This window comes from Lepidochelys olivacea, assembly GCF_965140295.1.
Source record: "Lepidochelys olivacea isolate rLepOli2 genome assembly, chromosome: 14".
In the NCBI taxonomy this organism is placed as follows: Eukaryota; Metazoa; Chordata; order Testudines; family Cheloniidae; genus Lepidochelys; species Lepidochelys olivacea.
In genome coordinates this window covers 2,218,045-2,237,611 of record NC_140424.1, presented here as the reverse complement: position 1 = coordinate 2,237,611, position 19,567 = coordinate 2,218,045, and the positions used below count along the sequence as shown (strand labels likewise).

Here is a 19,567-nt window from a genome sequence, read left to right as displayed (position 1 = left end):
AGAACATAGATGTGGGAAGTGCTACAGGTTAGGATTGAAGTGCAGGTGTAAAGCTGTGTATGGAAAGCCAGCTGTGCTGGTCTGCGCTACGCTTGGATTTGCCCAATGCTAGCATTCCATTAAGCATTCAAAACCAGCAATTCCCACTGAATATTTTACATGTCATACGGCTCTGTAGAAAAGTCACATGCCCCAAAGTTTGTATAAACATTCTTAGCACCAGCCGAAGCTTTTCACTGTGCAATCAGTTGGTGTTTTACGCTTTGTGTCCATCTGGGCAGGAAAAACTAAGCGAATTCTTTGCCCCTTTGCAAATGCATGTAAATGACAGAAATTAAAAAACGAGCACGTGAAGGTGGTTAGATCTGGGCTGAGCAGTCCATTACCTCCATGAGGGGTTGAGCTCATCTCCAACTTTGGTATGTTTCAACTTCAGGATGATCATTTCGTGCAGCTCCTGCAGGAAGGTCTCCAACCCGGCCTGAATGAGGAAGGTGTTGAGGAGCGTGGTGTTCTCTGAACCAAGTTCAGCTTTATAGGCTGCATCAACATCCACAAAGGGATCCTAGAAGGCACAGCAAGAACATGCACATGTGAGCAGTTTTCTCTGGGGAGAAGAAAAAACACTGAACCGAATGCTGAGGCCAGACACTTTCCTACCCGTTTGAGACGCAGCAGTTGCTCAGACTTGTGAGTAGAGAGGAGCTGCCACAGGGCTATGATGTGCTTTAGGTGACATCGACTTAGGGCCTGAAAGAGAAACACACCAATGAAGTAGAATTGAATGCGAGGGATGCACTCAGGAATACCTTGCTCTTCATGTCTTCGTCGCTGGTCTGTGTTGCAGCAGAACACGGAAAGGCTTAAAACAATTAGACTATTCTGGTTTTCCCTGTACGTTAAAGTAAGCACAGGAAGGCTGGTGCAAGCAGGTAGGGTGACTCAGCAGATGTGAAACATCAGTGATCAGCAGGAGTAAATATCAGGACATATTACCATAAACAAAGCAAAGATTCCCAGGGCTGGAGCTCACCCAGCCCTGACACCCTGGGTGTGGAGGCCTGCTTTCCAAAAGGCAGTCTCCCACTTCTGTCTCTCTCCAGCTGCTCAGCCCCCATAGCACCTGTGCAAGGGGAGGGCAAAGTGAAGGTGGAGTTAATGCCATGTGTACTGGAGAGGAGAGGAGTCACAGAAACAGTCTCTTCTGGCACTATGCCCATCAGTGGGAGAAGAGAAACCCTACCACCATCCTTGAGAGAGAAGCGGAGGATATTCAGTTCTGTGCTGGTGAAAGCTGACTCTTCAGGGGAGGCTTCCCATGGTATCTGCCTTCTCTTGGTCTCTGTGCTGCATCATACCCAGCACTTGCATCACCTGACTCAATGATTCCCCTGCTTGTTCCTGAATCCTAGCAGGACACCAAGGATCTGCAGAGCAAGTGAATTTGACACATCACACTTCCTGCCCCAGCTCTGTTGTAGTGGTTACAAAGGGCTACCCAACAACATAAGCTGGCTGAGCCCTACCTCAACGTGTGTCTGCAGGAAAGATGAAATCACCTCACTTGCCCTGGGGCATGTGGGGTTTTTAATACCAATTTTTAAAGTTGGGCTGTTGCTGCGCTTGGAGACCAGTCTGATTGGATGTGTTTTCGAGTTTGTACACTCAGGGAATCTGCTCACTGGACTCACCTTCAGCACGTGGGGGCTTGTCTGATCCCCCATCTGCAAAATAACTTCAACATAATGGGTCAGAAGCATATCTGGGTCCTCTCCAGCCATGGCCAGGAATCCCAGCGTGATTTCAGCAACTGACAGAGCTTCACAGATGTCATTGTAGGACTGCAGTTCCCCACTGATCATGTTGATCATAGAGTTAGGGAGGGAGCTCTGTAATTGGAGGAAACACAGTCACCACTTAGCATTCCTCATCATTCCCTTTCATTATGCAGTGAAGACCTGCGTCTCACGGGTGCCCAACCTGCTGGAGCCCCAATATAGGACCACTTCTCAAAGTACAGGGAGCTAAAGATAAAGATGTTTACCTCCATTTCCTGAATCAGGATGTACGGAGGAGAGAACACTAGGTTTGTGGGCATTTAAGGCACAAATGAGTTAAAACATGAGGCACCACTGAGTGTCCTCCTCATGGGCCCCTATAACTCAAGAGGTGCATGTGGGAGGAGTAAATTCAGATTTTTATCCAGTTAGAAAGCCTCTGGTCACTCGCTAGTCCTGCTACTTTGTCCATCTCAGAGACTCACCTGATTGAGTTTGCTCTTTACATCATTAAACAGATGCTCATAATTCCGGTCATGTCTGTACACCAGGGTGGGTATTCCCTGTTGGGAGAGAGAGAGCGCACGCGTGTGAAATAAGGCTTACAGGTTGTCGATCTTGGTGGAATGCACTTAGGTCGCCCCTGTTGTAGCACATGCCAGCTGAATAGCAGTGAAATGAACACCAACACTGGCTGAAGAGTTGTCTGCAAAAGGTTGCAACTGGCTCCCATCCTCCTTACCACTAGAGTGATGAGCGGCTTCCCCTGCAGGAACCTGCTGGTGACCTGCTGCTGGATCTTCTCCAGGTTGAACTCCTGCAGAGTCTCCCCGCCTTTCTCCACGCTGTACTGGCAATTGGACAAGATCAGAGGGACCAGGTCTCTCTCCACCTCATAACTGATCACATGCAGATCAGCCACCTCTGAAGGGCTGATGGAGTAGCTGTGGGAAAGGAGGAAGCTTGGTTATGTTACAGGCGGAGCTGCAGAGCGATGAGCAGTCTTGATTCGCTGCTGGGGGAAGAGGAGGCTGAGGGGACAGCCGATACCCAAGAGAAGCAGCGGCATGTGGCACGTCCAGCTGACACATTACCATACCTGTTGGTTTCCATTGTGTTTTTCTCCACTGTGTAGATGAGGTCATTGTGCATGCTGATGAGGTAGCTGACCAAGGCTGTGGAGCACAGGCCCAGACCCCGTCTGCGTGGCAGGAGGTTCTCAAACTCGCTGTCTAGGGTCAAGTCAGCATCACAATAGCCTGTGGGAAGCTTAATTTCACCTGCAACAGGGCAGAGAAGCCTTTCACAACAGGCCCACAGCCACAGAGGCTGAGCTCCCTCTCCTGAGCTGGGACAGGGAACCAGTCATTTGGCAGGTTAGGATGGGGTGTTCAATAAGAAGAGGGAGGCAGAACACAGCTGTTTTGCAGCTCATCCTAAGTATTAAGGGGTGGTGAGTAGGGGCAGGAGAGAGTATTGGAAGGGGAAACAAGTTCCCCCTTTGCACCCACCCCATTTGTCGACACCTTGATGTCGAAAGCCAGCTTTCAGGGTACGTATCAGTGCTGGAAGGAGCTTAGGTTGCCAAAGGGTAATGAGGGGTCAACCTTCCATCACCTGATGTCGAGTGACCTCCCAGTCCTGCCATTCCAGTAACGACAAGATTGTACACAGCACACTCACCATTGGTATCTAACGATCTTCTCAACTTGTTCCACACAGACAGAAATGTGTTCACTCTGATTTGCCACAGATTCCTCATCTCATCTGAAGAACACAAAAACCAGGAATCCTTGAAACACCCTTTGCTGGCCTTCACAACACCTTTGAATCCCTTAATACACTGGCTTTCCAAGTGCATTCCAGAACACTAGCTAGATGGTCAGAGGGTGTCAGCTCTTCTAGTATAGCAGCTTCTAAACAGCATAAAAGCTAAAGATACATTAAATACTTTGCTAATGTTACTTTTCCCTTTACGCAATTGCTGTAGTTACCAGAGTGAGAGCCACTGGGCAATTTCTGTATTAAAACGTGGTCCACGCTATGGAACAGTGTCGGATGGCTGGGATTCGCACCATCACTTGAGCTTTCAGTAATTCATCCAACAGATCTCAAGCAAACCCTCCACGTTCATGTGCTCACGTCCTCTCAAACTGGCTGATGACTCTGGCTATGTACACACTGCAGCTAAAGTCAGTATAAGTTATGTCGCTCGGGTGTGAACAAGCTACCCCTGGAGCGACATATGTTACAATGATGTAAGCGCTGGTGTGGACAGCGCTATGTCGGCAGGAGAGCTTCTCCCGTCTATATAGCTACTGCCACCCACAGGGCCTGGAGTAATGAAGTACCCAGGAGAGCCGTTTCCTGTTGGCTTAGAGCATCTGCATGAGCAGCGCTCCCGCAGCTACATTTGTGCAGCGGTGCCGCTGTGAGCTCCAAGCAGAGCCATAGCCTTCCACGCACAAGGGGCCAGGACTGCTGAGGGGTCAGGGTGGGTCATTCCCTTTAATGGGAGCCAGAGCTCACACCGCAGGCTTTGCTTTTAAGCTTAGGAGACGTGTCCACTTCAACTTTGAACCTCCAGGAGAGTCAAGCCCTTTGCACCGTTTGCCTGATGCACTGTGTGTGCGCTTTTGTTAATGACAAACTGGAAATATTAAAATTGGACCATCTCCTGCCAGTCTTACCTGAATGGAATTTAGAGACAAAGTCTCGGATTGTGCGGTGTTCCACATCTGTAATATTCTGGAATCTTTTCACCAAGTCTCTCTGCAGAGCCAGGATGTCTGGTAAAAACTTAACCAGCCTCAGTTCAGCTTCCTAGAAAGTGGGAGAGGTGCCAGGAGTATGAAGGCAGATCATACCGGAGATGCAGAGACTGCACAAAGGGTTGGACAAGCTTGCAAAGGACACAGACTTGCAGCCTTGATGTGTGTTTTTATTTAAACTATTTCTGAATGTTTAATGACAAAAAGCACAATACTTTACACATGCAAAACTCACCGAGCGTACAATGCTATAGACAATGCTTATGTAAATAAAAATATGGAGAATGTCTTGAATTTGAGCATCCTCCTTGCAGAGAGGCTCATGCTATTCCTTCTCCATTTCAGTCTGATTTTACTATATATGCCAATGAAGCAAGTACTTGGCTTGTTTTTAAGGTGCTTGGTCACTGGGGAAGTCACCACTGTGGTCAGTCCCTCCAGGGCACTTGCAAGGGCCAGGCAGATTGCAGAAGAGTCTGTAATACCCAGGCTGCATGTTCAGTGAAGGTCACAAAGATAGGGGGAGGAAGGGGGAAGAGTAGGAAGCTGTCTTAGGGAATGATTCCTATAGAGCAGGGGTGGGCAAACTACGGCCCGGGGGCCACATCCGGCCCTCCAGATGTTTTAATCTGGCCCTTGAGCTCCCGCCAGGGAGTGGGGTCTGGGGCTTGCCTCACTCTGGCACTCCAGCCAGGGAGTGGGGTCAGGGGCTTGCCCTGTTCCATGCTGCTCCTGGAAGCAGCAGCATGTCCCCACTCTGGCTTCTACATGTATGGGCAGCCAGGAGGCTCCACACACTGCCAATGGGAGATATGGGGCGGTGCCTGCAGATGGGGCAATGCGCAGAGCTGCCTGGTCACGCCTCTGCGTAGGAGCCGGAGTGGGGACATGCCACTGCTTCTGGGAACTGCTTGAGGTAAGTGCCGCCTGGAGCCTGCATCCCTGACTGCCTCCCGTGCCACAACCCCCTGCCCTAGACCTGATTCCCCTCCCACCCTCAAAACCCCTCAGACTCAGCCCAGAGCACCCTCCTGCAGCCCCAACCCCTCATCCTCAGCCCCACCCCAGAGCCTGCACCCCCAGCCAGAGCCCTCACCCCCTCCCGCTCCCCAACCCCCAAATTCATGAGCATTCATAGCCAGCCATACAATTTCCATACCCAGATGTGGCCCTTGGGCCAAAAATTTTGCCCACCCCTGATATAGAGAGTGAAGTACATTAGCGGCAATGAGAGACCAAACTGCACTTTCCTGTATGGAGACGTATTGAGGTATTTCCATTCTACTTTAAGAAACTGCATAATTAGATTGTGCTTGGATTCCAAGAACAAATATAATTGTTACCAATGCAAGCTAAGAGTAATCTCATCTTGTGCTTTAGGACGTTACTTTTGGCCATATTTTTGAAAACTTCTTGCTGACCCCTATGCAGACATGAGAAATGAAATCAGGATACTGCCCTTTTGCTTCTTGGCTGGGGATCCATGCCACCCCAAAAGACTTCTGCACAGCTGTCCTGGGAGCTGCCCCTGAAGGCCACCTGGTAACTGAAACTGGTCCTGCATGCAGCAGCTCATCCGCTTAGTGGGTTAGAACACGTCATTCCACTGCAATCTCTCTACTACTGACCCCTACATTGTCTTGGAACAAGCTACCAGATGGCCTGCTTCAGGCTATACAGAGCTGTCTTCCACAGGGAAACAAAGGCTGACAGAACCCAGGTGAGGCAAGTAATGATCCCACAGTATCATTAACAGCTCAACTGCCCTTTCCTCTCTTCTCACATTTGCTCTCCTCACTCTTTAAAGGGACATAACAGCTAACAAACCAGAGTTTAATCTTGAACCAAAGGGAGGGTGGCTTTGGGAGGCTGATTAGCTTCTGGTCCCTCGATGGATTTCACTTCACAGACACTAACACAAACTACCTTTATGCTTTATCTGTGATTTTAGAATATCAAAGTGCTCTTGATGCATACTGATGTACTTCCCTTTTTGACAAGTAGCTGACAGCAGCATTCATTCTCAAGATCAAAGTCATCACATTCATAGTTGAAAACAAAAAGGCAGATGTGAAGCTGTCTGTTGGAGTTTCCCTTTTGTTAATGATGATGTGTTAGCCGGGGACTGGATCTCCGAACCTGCAGTCACATGTCAGTGTGTCCTGAAAAAGAGACAGAGATCTCGGCACGCTCACCTTCTGTAGGAACTTCCAGAGGATGGGCACAACGTCCTTGCCATCCTTCTGCTGGACTACATGCCCCAGGTACTCAACTGAGATCCTCTTCCTGCAGCTCCACATCCGGGAGCAATGCATGGTGTTGTCCTTGGGTAGCTGGGACAGGAAGGTCACGGGGTCACCGTACACGATTTTCGCCACTGGGTTGGAACAGATTCTCTCATCTTCACTGATTTGTCTATTTAACTTTGCAAGTATTTTGTCCAAATCCTGCATTAAAAAGACCTAGTGTCAGAAACACAACCCCTTCCACTCACAAAACCGTCGAGGAGGACAGAGGAAAAAGGAACAGTGGTGCCATATAATTAAGTACAAGGATCTCTTTGGAAAGGGGGGTGGACTTATGAGGGAAAATATGCTGATGGTGGTAGTTCATTTATAAAGAGAGAATTTTGCAACAGCTTTGCCACATTTCCATGGTAGTTTAATGGCCAGTTACCACAGGAGGATGTCAACACTGATGGGCTCATAGCCAGGGCACTTAACATCCATGCCAGGACAACCACTGATACTAGAAAATTCTCCACACTCTCACTCAACCCCAGTGGCCCCCTAAAGTTCTCTGTTCCTTACATTCTGCACTAGGAAAGGTCAGATGGGATTGACGCCATGCTGCTAACTGGGTCTGACATCTCTCCCAAAGCCAACAGATACTTCTACTTGTCTATCAGAATCCTCTACGGTCCCTTCTTGGTCCCAGATTCTACCTCTTGCCCAAGCAGAGTAAGGTGGTTGCCCCAGGGTAAGATGTCAGATGCAGAAGCTGTGCTGCTGAGTGGTGAGACAGCACAGATGAATGCTAACCTGCCTGGATTAGCAGTGCTTTTCAAAAGCATGTAGCGGAGTGGATTTATGGGTTGGTGGGTCTGTACATCAGCACAGGTCTGGGCTGCAGTTCAGAATTCCAAGTGGTCTTTGGGCTGCTCAAGTTCATTTTTAGATTAACAGTCAGATACAGGAAGTCCAGTGGGATCTCACCTTTAATTCAGGAATAATAATGGTGTTTGCAACAATTCTTTCCCATTCATGTCTGTGCTCCTTAGTGGAGAGTGCACCATCAAAGCGAACTGGCCCTGCAACAGGGGCACAGATAGTGTGTTACATTTACAACATGTCAGTGGAAAATGAACTTAGGGTTCTTTAAATGCCTATGATTTCCCCGTGGGAACATGACATCCTTGTGAGTTGCAGTCAGTGTGTGATGAGCCATTTACACTTTCAGAGGTCCTAAGGTCTAGGCAGGCATCCATGTTAAATTATTTCATGGAGAGAAAATGAAGGGACAGTTGAGCACTTTAACACCCCACCGCCACCTTTCAGTGCTTAAGAAACTTTAATTCAGTCTCTCACTCCCATCTGAAGGGAGATCAGACATTTCACAAATGTTCAAACATACAGAGAAATTAAGGGACTTGTCCAATGTCACACCATGAGTCAGTGGCCACACAAAGAATAGAACTTGAGGAATCTTGACTCCCAGTTCAGTGCTCTAGCCACTAAGACCATGCTCCTCCATTTAAATAACTCCATAATAAGATCTGCTGCAAGACCATGATTGTGTCATGATTCAGACCTTCAAATTCTACTGAGAATCATCCTCTGTCACACCCTACTCCCTCTGACGGTTTCCTATTGTAGCTTAGAAGGTGGCATATAAACCATTACACCTGATCTCTTGAGGTTTATGCAACTGTTACATTCTTTGAGCAACTCATCAGTTTCTGTAGCTGAAAATCCTTTCCATACAGCATACCATCAGTTATGCAATGATTCCAGTCAAGACTACCAAACCAGTTTAAACCCCAGAGCTCTGGGCAGTAAGAGAGATGATCAGTCAGATCATCTGCTTGCAGGAATAGGAAATAGGTATCACTAAAGCTCTGGATCTCCCCAATTGACTTTGCTGCTGCCAATTTGAAATGCTTTGCCCATGCTGGTGCTGTGCTATCCATGGAGGAACCACACAACTCCTACACTTAAAATGACGACACTGTCCCCCTGCTGCCTTCCACATTCCGTCCGAGTGCTCTTTTCCTTACACTGGTTTGGGTGCTGGTGGGGCTCCTTGAGGAGGCTGCACAGAATGAGATGAACTACATTGATGGTCTCATCAGCGCTCTTTCCCAGAGTTTTTGTCAGCTGCTCCAGGTCCTTCTCAATGTGCAGCTGGAGGAAGCCTACTGGATCCTGCACTGGCGGCTTTATGATCCCTCGCAAGGACTTAAAGAACAACAAAAACAAGGCAAGGGTGAGAGCAAGCAGTGTAAAACTCTAGTCTGATGCACGCAAAGTTATAACCCAGCATCTTTGAGTCTTCAATGCATCTTTGAGAAGACCAACCCCTGGGACAGGACTATATGCAGGTATCTACACACATAAGGGCCAATCATTTATTCACTGCAAACTTGGAGGAAGACAGAGCTGCCCTTAAGATGTGTTTCTGCCCCAGCCTCCATTACAATGTGACATCACTGTCTGGAAAATAGATTTTTGCTTTTCTGAAGGGTCCCAACAAATCACTACAAAATAGGATTCTTACTTTCACCTCTCTTTGGGGAATGGATGGAACAACCCTTCTCTTTAACCCCCATTTGTGATGGAAACGTACCAGACATACTGTGCTTGGAAGATACACTATTTTTGAAACTGTGTTTTACCACTTGATGCATTTGTTAATTTTATTATTTTCACTTGTACAAATTTATTTACTGCTCATAACACAAGAACTAGGGGTCACCAAATGAAATTAATAGGCAGCAGGTTTAAAAAACAAACGAACAGAAGTATTTTTTCACACAACGCAGTGTCAACCTTTTGAACTCTTTGCCAGAGGATGTTGCGAAGGCCAAGACTACAACAGGGTTCAAAAAAGCACTAGATAAGTTCCCGGAGGATAGGTCCATCAATGGCTATTGGCCAGGATGGACAGGGCTGATGCTCCTAGCCTCTGTTTGCCAGAAGCTGGGAATGGGTGACAGGGGATGGATCACTTGATGATTCCCTGTTCTGTTCATTCCCTCTGGGGCACCTGGCACTGTCCTCTGTTGGTAGACAGGATACGGGCTAGATGGACCTTTGGTCTGACCCAGTCTGGCTGTTCTTATATTCTTAAATTAGAGAGAGGGCTTAAAGGTATGTGCCTACAACAGCAGCTGGTCTTGCCAGCATCCACTATTAACAGCTCCTCCAGAAGCATGGGGAGGAAGCTGCAGGGCTTTTCGCAGCACTGACTGTATGAGGAGTCTTACCAAACTTCCACATGAGAAGTTACTCTGTTCAGACAACGTGCATGGTTTCCAATACCTGTGGATCTTTTGTGGCTCCCAGCAGCATTGCCAAGTGCGTGAGCAAGCGAATCACAAAGAAGACAACTGGGGACATCTCCCTCTCAGATGCTACCGTTGCTTCTCTGTGTCTGGGATCCCCGAGCACGTGGCCAGTTTGAGTTCGGTCTGTGAAATGCCTGTATAAAATTATGCACAGTGAATTTTCTGTCTTGATATGAAAAAACAAGAGAGATGGGTCGAAACACAAATAGAATCTTTTCCATATCTAACTGCTACTGATACCATGCTGCAATTTAAGGCTCTTGCATTAGAAAGGTGGTGAGAAAAGGCTGATCACTACAGACGGGTTTCACACTGCAGTACCTTGTTAGCTGGCAGCTCCCACCCCACTCCACAAGGCATCTTCCCCTAAACGTCTCTTCTATTAGGAGGTACCATGCGGCCACTGTTAGCTGAGAGTCAGGATTAGCCACTACGTGCTAGGCAGGTCAGAAACCGCTGCTGTTAGTGCTAATGATCATAAAATTAGCATGTCAGGGCTGTAAATGCCAACCTGGCTGGGCCAAGGGGCGAACTCATGAATCACAGCCCCTACAGTGTTCTAGTAGACGACACGCTCTATGCAGGCTGGTCAGGTGGTGGGATGTCAACCGAAGGTTGCCAAAGAAAATTCAACTGATAGTTCAACAGTAGTTAAGAACTGTACAGGACAGAGAGTAACAGACAGCCGAGGGTGACTAAGGAGATGAAAAGCATAAGAACACTAAACTGACAGACCCTAGCTTTTAGCTGGTCACGGCAGAACTAGACCTAGACTGGCCTCTGCAACCAGGTTAACCCCTTCACTACTGGTGGAACAACTCTCTGTGCTAGTACAATGTTTCAAGAGAACATTGATTCAGCTGAGACACCAGGATAGGGCATGCCTGTATAGCCTCTGGATGGAACGTGAGTGTTACATAATTCAGCACTGAATAAGTTAAAGTAGTTAAAACATACTGGACTCCCTGGAAGCCATCGACTGGAATGTGTTGTGAACCTCCAATCAGAGCATTGCAATCAACACACCGGCTCTGTTCCATGGGACGACCACACTGGCAAAGGGAGAAAAAGTGACACAGATTAATTAATCCCAGACAGATGCAAAGGAGCAGCATCTCAGACCCAGAGAAATGAAGCTAATTCAGACTCTGAGGCACAGTCTTGGCTCTACTTAGTTCTAAGTCCAGACCTCACACAGTGAGATACCCAGCTGATGTGGGTCATCGCTTTTACACAGGTACAACTGTGAAAAGCGAGATGCCACAGTTCAGGACAATTGCACTTGCATTTTCCCTCAGTAGTACAGCAAGGGCACTTCTGGCCTCCCCAGCCATCGCCTCTCTTGGGTGGAGACACATGTCTCTTGCCCTTCTGACCAGGGAATTTCCAGGCTGCAAAGTTCTCTAACTAAACTGTGATTTTCCCAGCAAAAGAGACTGTCTAAGTAGGCCTCCTTTGCTTCTCTCCTCAGAGATAGTACACAGTGCGATTGCCACAGTTATACATGTTACCACACAGCTGTTTCTAAGCAAGTAAATTTATTCTTAAAGTAGAAAACATTACACAGAAAATGTATTAAAAACAATAAAAGAACCTACCCACATGCTAATATGCTAACCAGAGATCGCCCCCTCACTTCAACAAGGGCTCTGATTGGTGACTGGTCCTTCCAACCCCACACAGGGCTGTTTCCTGCAGTCATAAGTGCATCACAACTTCAGCTCAGAACCTCCACTTGATCTGATGGGGCCTCAGTACGCCAAAGTCCTTCCAACCCTTTCCTAAGGATTGGGGCCCACTTTGGACTAGAAGTCCTGTCCATTTGCTGGATTGGAAAGGAGGCCCTGAGCCAGTTTAAATCCAGGCTATTTATCCAAACCCCTTTTCCTTGTCTGTTGGTCCCTGGAGAGTCCAGTTTGAAATAGTATATGCAGACCTCTCCGGCGGATGGTGTTTCTCTGGAGATGTTACAACCTGAGTGAATTTGCCTAATTGTCCTCTATTGTTCTCTTCTTTACCCTCCACATGGAAATACATACATAGAATCCCTCAGTAACACACTGGGATTTTTAATACAATGGACTCCAAAGATATTAAACTTAATGCAATAAGGTTTGTCCAGGATATTGTCATATCTGTCAAACAAGACGGTTTAAAAAAAAAAAAGGGGGTGTTTTACAGGCCTATGAAGAGAGAAGCAACTTCCCAACACTTGAATGCAACATGCGACCTGTTAATTGGAAAGCTGCTACTCGCTGAAAGAGGTTGTATTACCGCTTGGAGTACAGTCGCTGTTCCAGTATTCACCGTGCAATGCTGTAACAGTTGATCATACAGCTTGACTGCATTTAACTTTGGGATAGAATTAAATAGCAAATAAAATATAGTGCAGGCAGCTTTTAAAGAAATAAACCACCACTCGAGCCCAAACTCTTACCTCTCCAATAGTGCAGGGATGGCCATTTGGACACACTGTGAGACAAAGAAATCAACAGCATGGTACGGTGAGCAGGACAGAGGTGCATTTTTAAAACAAATAAAACCCATGCATTCCCCTCTGGGTTCGCACACGCACGCACACGCACAGCCTGACAGCAAGAAATCTACTTCAAGATCCAGATCTAGTGGAAACCAGTAAAATTCTTGGAGCACATAGGAATCGTATTAGCTGTCCGTACAGAAGCCAGAGGTCATTCTGTCTCTATGCTGACTATGTCTTATAAAGAAACTAGAGAGAAATGCCTGGAAGACTTTGCCACCGTATACTAACAGGGTTTTGCAAGCATGACAAATAATATGAAATTCCTCTGAGGCATCACATAAATACTTCTACTCTCCTGCTCCACGGACACATAACTGGACTTTCTGGAACAGTTATTCTCGGGCAATGGCTCTTCCTACACTGCTACCAATCCACTCAGGGATACTTACCATACCAGCGCAGCTGCTTCATTCCCTCCCAATTCACAGCCTGAACCATCAGATCTTCAGGCATTGTGGGCAGAAAAGAATGCTAAAAAACATTCACATGAATAAATACATTACTACAGCAATGGCTCAGCAACACACCTGTTTTCCGGTTAAATTACACATGAGAGAACATTAAGGCTGTGGCAGCTTGTCAATTGCTCATCAGTGCAAGGAAATAAGGAGAAATGAAGAGGCAAAACAAGTGGTGAATTCTACTCAAAAGTAAGAAAACTTTATATTCAAATGGGATGTGTTGCTGAGGAAGCAGCAGGCTCAGCCCTGAGAAGGGAAGGGGGCGTTACTCCACAAACCCTCCAGCCAATTAAAGGAGGAGGTTGACAAGCTACAGTGGGAGGCTAGGAAGGTAGGAGAAGCAGAATGGGGATGGTTTAAGGCAGGGGTCACACTGGGGTTAAAAGAAAAACAAAGGTGGTGTTACTTTTCCAAGTGCCCATAAAATGTGGTCCACCTGTGAGATACCACTCCCAGTAGACTGGGCAGGTGATGATGCTCTCTGGGTTTCTTGAGCTTGGCTTCCCTTTGGTACTCTGCTGAACACTGCTAGGCTCCTTAAATATTTGATTAGGAGGTGGGGAAAAACTGGCACTCTCCCAAGCCCACTTGCTTGTGGGGCCATAATGAGCTTCACTCAGACTAGATTGTGCAGATCTTTGTAGGGTGACCCTCCCACTCCTTTCCTGCATGCTTTGGATGAGCAGTGAAATAATTAATAATCCAAGAGAGTTAGCACTGAGTATCCCAGTTAGTGCTCAGGGAGATGAATTGTACCCCTCAGATCTACTGGTTCAGAGTCTGCAAACACAGGCAGAAGTCCCTGTATCAGTTAGCCGTGAAAACATGACAGGAGAGTATCTCAGCCTCTCAGTAACAGCTAGGTACTTTTTAATGAAAGCTCAGGTTCTGGAGAGTAAGAAGGCAGCATGAACGAGGTGCCAGCATTGACTGAGCCAGCACTAGCATGGACGGGCTGAATCTGTGCCCTGGTTTCAAGGTTCAGATTGAGGATGCCATGGAAAGACCAGTTTCCTTACCCGCATGGTGGCGGGAGAGAAGGCCAGGCTCCTCAGGGGTTCGAGGACTCGATTCTGCCCACATAGCAAGAGGGCTGCAGCATGAACGACTATTTCAATCAGTGCCCCACTGGGGCTGAAGTGTTGGGGTCTCACTGTCAGTGATGGGAGACTGTTGGTCACAAGAGATGCTGCAAATTGCTTCAGGGCTGGAGAATCCAGGGCTTTGGAGTGTTGGATGAACGTGTTCATAGCATCACATTGCTGAAGGCAAACATTACAAAACAAAAATAAAGTACGCAATTGCCAACCAGATGAAAAGGTCCAGCAGCTCTTTATACACAATCTAATGAAGAGTGATACCCCACAGTGCCTTGAAGTAACTGACTATCTATTTACTGGAGTTGGTCCTTCAGTGTATGCAGAGGAAGGATGGTCCAGTGGCTAGGCTAGGACAATGGCCTGAGATGTGAGAGATCAGGGTTTCAATTTCCTGCTCTGCCACAGATTTTGTGACACCTTGGGCAAGCCACTTAGTCTCTGTCTCCATTCCCTACCTGTAACTATAGTACTTCCCTACTTCATAGGGGGTGTTAAGACTTATGAAGTGCTCAGATACTACAGTAAATAGGGTCCGATAGAGCCCTGTGTTAGACAGGGAGGAGGTCCCCTCTTTGGAACACATTCAGATTTCTCTTCAGCTAATCTCTGCCAGATGCTCTCAGAACTGCATTTTGGGCAGCAGGGTAAAGGATGTTCTCTCACATCTGTGACCTAAAGCTTCTTCTCTCAGAAGGAAACAAGTCTGTTCCCTGACAGTCTACAAGTTGCCAACAGAGCAAGGTATCTCACCTCTTTTTTGGGGTGGAGGTTTGTGTTCCTGCATCCATACAGAGCAGTGAGTTCCCTGAAAATAGCCAAGAGCAGGTGAACAGCTTGTGCAGACCCAGAGCTGTTACATGCCTGAAAAACAAGAGAAACTGGTTATGCAGAGGATAAGGGGCTACATCTCTACTACCTCAGCTGTCATTGCAATCTTTGCTCATTAACAGACATGCACATTTCCCCTTTGACCCCGATGTAGGTCGCTCTCCCATTGTCACAGAAGGTGACAGGCAAAGGAAACGGCTATTCAAACTTGAGGAGACATGGCATAATAAAAGCCACTGTCTTGGCCCAGCGGTCTCTGAGAAAGTCCCCCTCTGCAGAGGGAGCACTTTATGTTTATGTGGATTTCCACCATTCCCTGTCAGAGCCTCACAAGAACCTGCTTGCAGGGAAGTCCACTGTCCTGAACACAATGTAAAAACTCACTGGGTATCTGAAACACCAGTCAAGGAGACCCTTTTTCTATCCACCAGAAATATTTTCTGAACTTCCCTGGTCTAGCCAACCTGCCATTCGTCTGTTGCCCCAACTAGACAGTACATACTTAACCAAAACTGGAAGTTATTATTAACTGGTCATATTACTGTAGCATCCACAGGTTCCAATCACAACTAGGGCCCTGGAAGTGAGGCACTAACAGGAAGACACAGGTCATTCGCGGAGCAGCTCACAATCAAAGAGAACGAGCAACATATGAAGAGGTAGGGAAAAGGAGAAAATTAAATGTATACAGTATCTGTCAGCATGCTTTTCATGCACACCTACTTCACTACACACGTATAGTTATTAAGTTTGGAAATTACGTAAGTAAGTATGAAAAGGCAGTGAAAGGAAGCACAGCCTGCATGGAAAACCCACTTAGCCCCTCAGCCAGTTGGTTGGAAGGAGCCTAAGCCTGTTATTCAAGAAGTGCTTCACAGAACATTTTTAAAAGGGGAGACAGTGGTGGGGAGGATGATGTGACTGGCAAACAGCACTGGAGATGGGGACAATCATCCAAATTTCACATACGATGGGCGAGATGCATGTCAACAGAGAACAAAGATCGGGTCCAGTTAAAAGCCATCAGAATAATAGCAAGCAAAGAAAAATCTCCCTCTCAGGCATGTGAGAGAGAGGGGAGGGAATGGCTGACAGCAAAGCACCAAGAGCTAAAATACTTGCCCTCTTAATCTCTCCAAAGGATCACTGTAAGCCCTACCCAAAAGGGAGCATCTGTGCTGACTGGGGAGAAGAGCCTTACCTTCTGTGCTTCTGCAACGCCCTTCATCTTGCACTCAATCATTGCTTTTCCCACAGCATCACGCAGGACTCTGTAGTTCTTGCCACATACCAAGTACCGATCAATCTGACTAGGTTGGTCCCTCTGTAGCAACAAAGTACAAACAACCCACGCGCACACAGTGTGAATACCGGGCAGACTTTAAGAAAGTCACCTTACAAGAGGGAAACTGTTCCATAGAAGCATCCATGTTGTCTGTTGGAGGATGCGGTTCATTTCTATTTTAACTAAAATGCAGTGTGCAGGGAGAAGGGCTGCGACTTCCCAGCTAGGGTGAGTGTTTGGTGATGCCTCTTCCAGGCTGCTAGTCAGACAGAGAGGTTGGTTCTGCTTGGGATGTTGCTGCTCTGGGAGCCAGGCTTTGACACAAGCAAAATAATGGCCTTTCTTCAGGTCAGAAGAAATTCCTTTCTATGGAAGGCAGGGAGTACCCTCACCCATACCTGCTCCAGCCCCGCATGACAGTACCAGAGAGCCACACACCGTCCACAGACACATGAAAAAAAAAATGCAAATACAAAAAAACCCAAGAGGAGGAAACAGCATTCAGAAACACAAATTGTTAAGGAAAGATGAGTCAGGGAGACATGTTTGCTTTACCTGTTGTTGAATGATTTCCACTGGGAATACCCAATGAAATTGACTCTCATCCGAAAGCTTCTGAGCAAACTCCATCCCATACTGGTTAGTCAGTTTTCGGACCAGGTAAACTCGGTACCAGTCATTCCCAGCCAGCCTACAGAACCTCATTACTTTCTGAAGATATTGCTGCTTATCCACTGCCTTATCCCACTCTGTAGAAAGAATAAAGTCAGTCAAAATTTCTTATCTTGGTCAGCTGTTGCTGTCAGAACTGGCCACAGCATTGGGATCCATTTCCCTGATCTAATCCATTATTCGAGATCTTAGTAGCCCCTCCTTCTCAGAGGTTCTTACCCAGGAATATACAGGGATCACAATGCCCTTATTCTGCAGCTAGAGAAATCTTGATATGGGCATTTCTATGATGAAGAGCAAATGGTTTGCATAGCGACACAGAGACCTGGAACATGTCTAGCAAGTCCATCAGAGGGGCCTGTATCCTGGATTTAGCCTTTGACACATTAGCATTTTCAGTTGAGGGCAGCAGAGCCCAACTTGCCTTTAGGTCTCTGCATTTCCAAGAGCAGCTCTGCAACCCTATCCAGGCATAGCCGTACCCTGGCCACCCCCTGCAGGTACTCAATAGAGGACTCCCGAAGGGTTTCTTGGCTGTTCCTCTTCAGATAGCTCTCCAGAAAGCGTCCGTCTTCCCGCAGACAGTTGTTTTGGTCTTCCTGAGCGCAGGCTCCAATCTTTTCATACATCGAATCCTGCAAAGGGAAAAATCAGTCCGATTTCCAGCATGGTGCCCCAAGCCCAACTGATGGAGTTTACGCCTCTCCTGGCCTGATCTAATCATGCTCAAACCAGACCCAGCGTCCTGAAGCAGAGGAAGGGGATGCGAAAGCAGGGGAGCTCATGGAATGCTACAGCACAAGCCTTCTCTGGGGATCTGACAAAGCAGGAGTACCTACTGCTGAACAGAGCCGTGGTTTTAACATTCTCTCAATCTCGCCCTTTCTAGCTGGATAAAACTCCTCCCCACGTAGTCAGTGTGTGCATTAGCTCAGCCAGGATTTTATAGAAAAAGCCGTATTCTTGAAACATTGCTCTGTTGGGCCAGGACATCCCCACACAGCACCTCTGACATGAGGGAGATGGGGCAAGCAGACCTACCTCCAAACAATTGACAAAAAGTGCGTAAAGTTCTGTCTTGTCATCTTTGTCCAGGATCTGGCACTGCTCTACCTGTACCAGGTATTCCTGCAGGTAGGCTTTCACATCACTGAAGCTATGAAACAGAGAAACCTCTTCTTACCAACTACTGCAACGCTGATGGCTACTAATCATTATTTAGAACATAAATTGCAAATTCTGTCCACATGGCAGAGAAGTTCACTTCAGGTCCAGCTGAGAGGGAAGCAAAAGTCAAGGTGGGTCATAGCTGGAGTCACATGGGACCTCTGATCCACCAAAAAGCTATCATGGTGATAAGAACCAGTACTATGGGCAACAATGTTGTGCCATCACACCCCAGCATGGTCCTATATAACCTCCATTATCCTAGGCTCTGAATGCTGGCCAGGTAACATGGTAACCTAATTCAGCCTCCAAATGAAATTGAGACATTCTATGTAGTGTTTCCTTTGCCATGAGACCCCTCAACCATAGAAGAAACACAAATACATACTATGCAAGGACTGATGTCTGTATAGAGAAAAGCCCTCTCACTTTCTATTCTGAATCTAGCACTGGAGAAACCAGCACATGCATCATTTGTGGGAATTCCCCCTCTGTATGTGGCTCACACAGTGCTACACTGGATTGGCCAAAAGTGGGTTACTAAACACAGAGACAGTAATAAACTACACTTCTGAAGCCTCAGACATGCTTACTTAATCAAAGGGCAGCTTTTCTGGATGTGACAGTCTCTTTGTGTGACAAATGTACAGTGCAGAGTGAGTAATTTAAACACAAAAACGCTCACATCATACCGTTAGAAAATTAAAGATTTATAAAATATTCATTTGCCAGTGTTCGCAGTGTTCTTTGCGCATCAGTGTATCAGCTTCATTCTTTAGCTTTCCTAAGAGTTCTCTCACATATAGGTCAGGAGTAGCTCCTGATTAGCTCACATGTGGGTCAGGACTGGACGGATACATATTCTCAAATGTAGGGCACAAAAAGATACTGCACACACAAATACACCCCCAACCCAACACTGGTGCTGATATAGAGGCAAAGATTGGTTTTCACAGTACGAGGTTCAAATCTCAGAACTTGGCTAAAATTCTCCCTCATTCTGTGAGTAGCACATGACTAAAGAGCAGGGAGAGAAGCTGGCCTGGCTGAAGAGGTTAAGGATGACATGTAACCCATGCTCACCCATCAGCTTTTTGACTGAACTTACCTGTATTTCAAAAGCAGCTTCAGCACCACTGAGCGGATGATAGGAGTCTTATCCACCACGTCGTTAAATGGGGACAGCAGTTTTGTGTACACAGTGCGGTGCTCTGAATACAGAGGAAAAATTGACTCATGGGCTAGGGCAGGGGTTCTCACAACAAATTTTTGGTGGCCTCAGAGTGCGGCCACCAACTGTTGCTGGTGACGGCTCTGACAATTTTTCCAAAAATACTTAATTTTAGGAAAAACAAATAAATATGCACACGCATGTCCAAATCATTGTCATTTATTTA

General features: G+C 46.9%; 1 protein-coding gene across 5 annotated transcripts in view; it reads right to left on the bottom strand.

The window, feature by feature from the left end:
• The window catches only part of RNF213 (ring finger protein 213), a 91,441-nt gene that overhangs the window by 2,110 nt on the left and 69,764 nt on the right, over nt 1-19,567 (bottom strand). For all 5 annotated transcript variants that reach the window (XM_084646960.1, XM_084646961.1, XM_084646957.1 and 2 more), the window contains 22 exons: nt 19,279-19,381; nt 18,045-18,159; nt 17,428-17,638; nt 16,887-17,080; nt 16,248-16,370; nt 14,969-15,079; nt 14,138-14,380; nt 13,047-13,128; nt 12,553-12,587; nt 11,073-11,167; nt 10,090-10,249; nt 8,826-9,006; nt 7,765-7,859; nt 6,745-6,996; nt 4,469-4,601; nt 3,462-3,545; nt 2,878-3,058; nt 2,521-2,722; nt 2,264-2,341; nt 1,692-1,889; nt 661-750; nt 387-565 (listed from right to left, as the gene is read on the bottom strand). In XM_084646960.1, the coding sequence (XP_084503086.1) occupies nt 387-565; nt 661-750; nt 1,692-1,889; nt 2,264-2,341; nt 2,521-2,722; nt 2,878-3,058; nt 3,462-3,545; nt 4,469-4,601; nt 6,745-6,996; nt 7,765-7,859; nt 8,826-9,006; nt 10,090-10,249; nt 11,073-11,167; nt 12,553-12,587; nt 13,047-13,128; nt 14,138-14,380; nt 14,969-15,079; nt 16,248-16,370; nt 16,887-17,080; nt 17,428-17,638; nt 18,045-18,159; nt 19,279-19,381 (3,145 nt within the window). The remainder of the gene's footprint in view (nt 1-386; nt 566-660; nt 751-1,691; nt 1,890-2,263; nt 2,342-2,520; nt 2,723-2,877; nt 3,059-3,461; nt 3,546-4,468; nt 4,602-6,744; nt 6,997-7,764; nt 7,860-8,825; nt 9,007-10,089; nt 10,250-11,072; nt 11,168-12,552; nt 12,588-13,046; nt 13,129-14,137; nt 14,381-14,968; nt 15,080-16,247; nt 16,371-16,886; nt 17,081-17,427; nt 17,639-18,044; nt 18,160-19,278; nt 19,382-19,567) is intronic.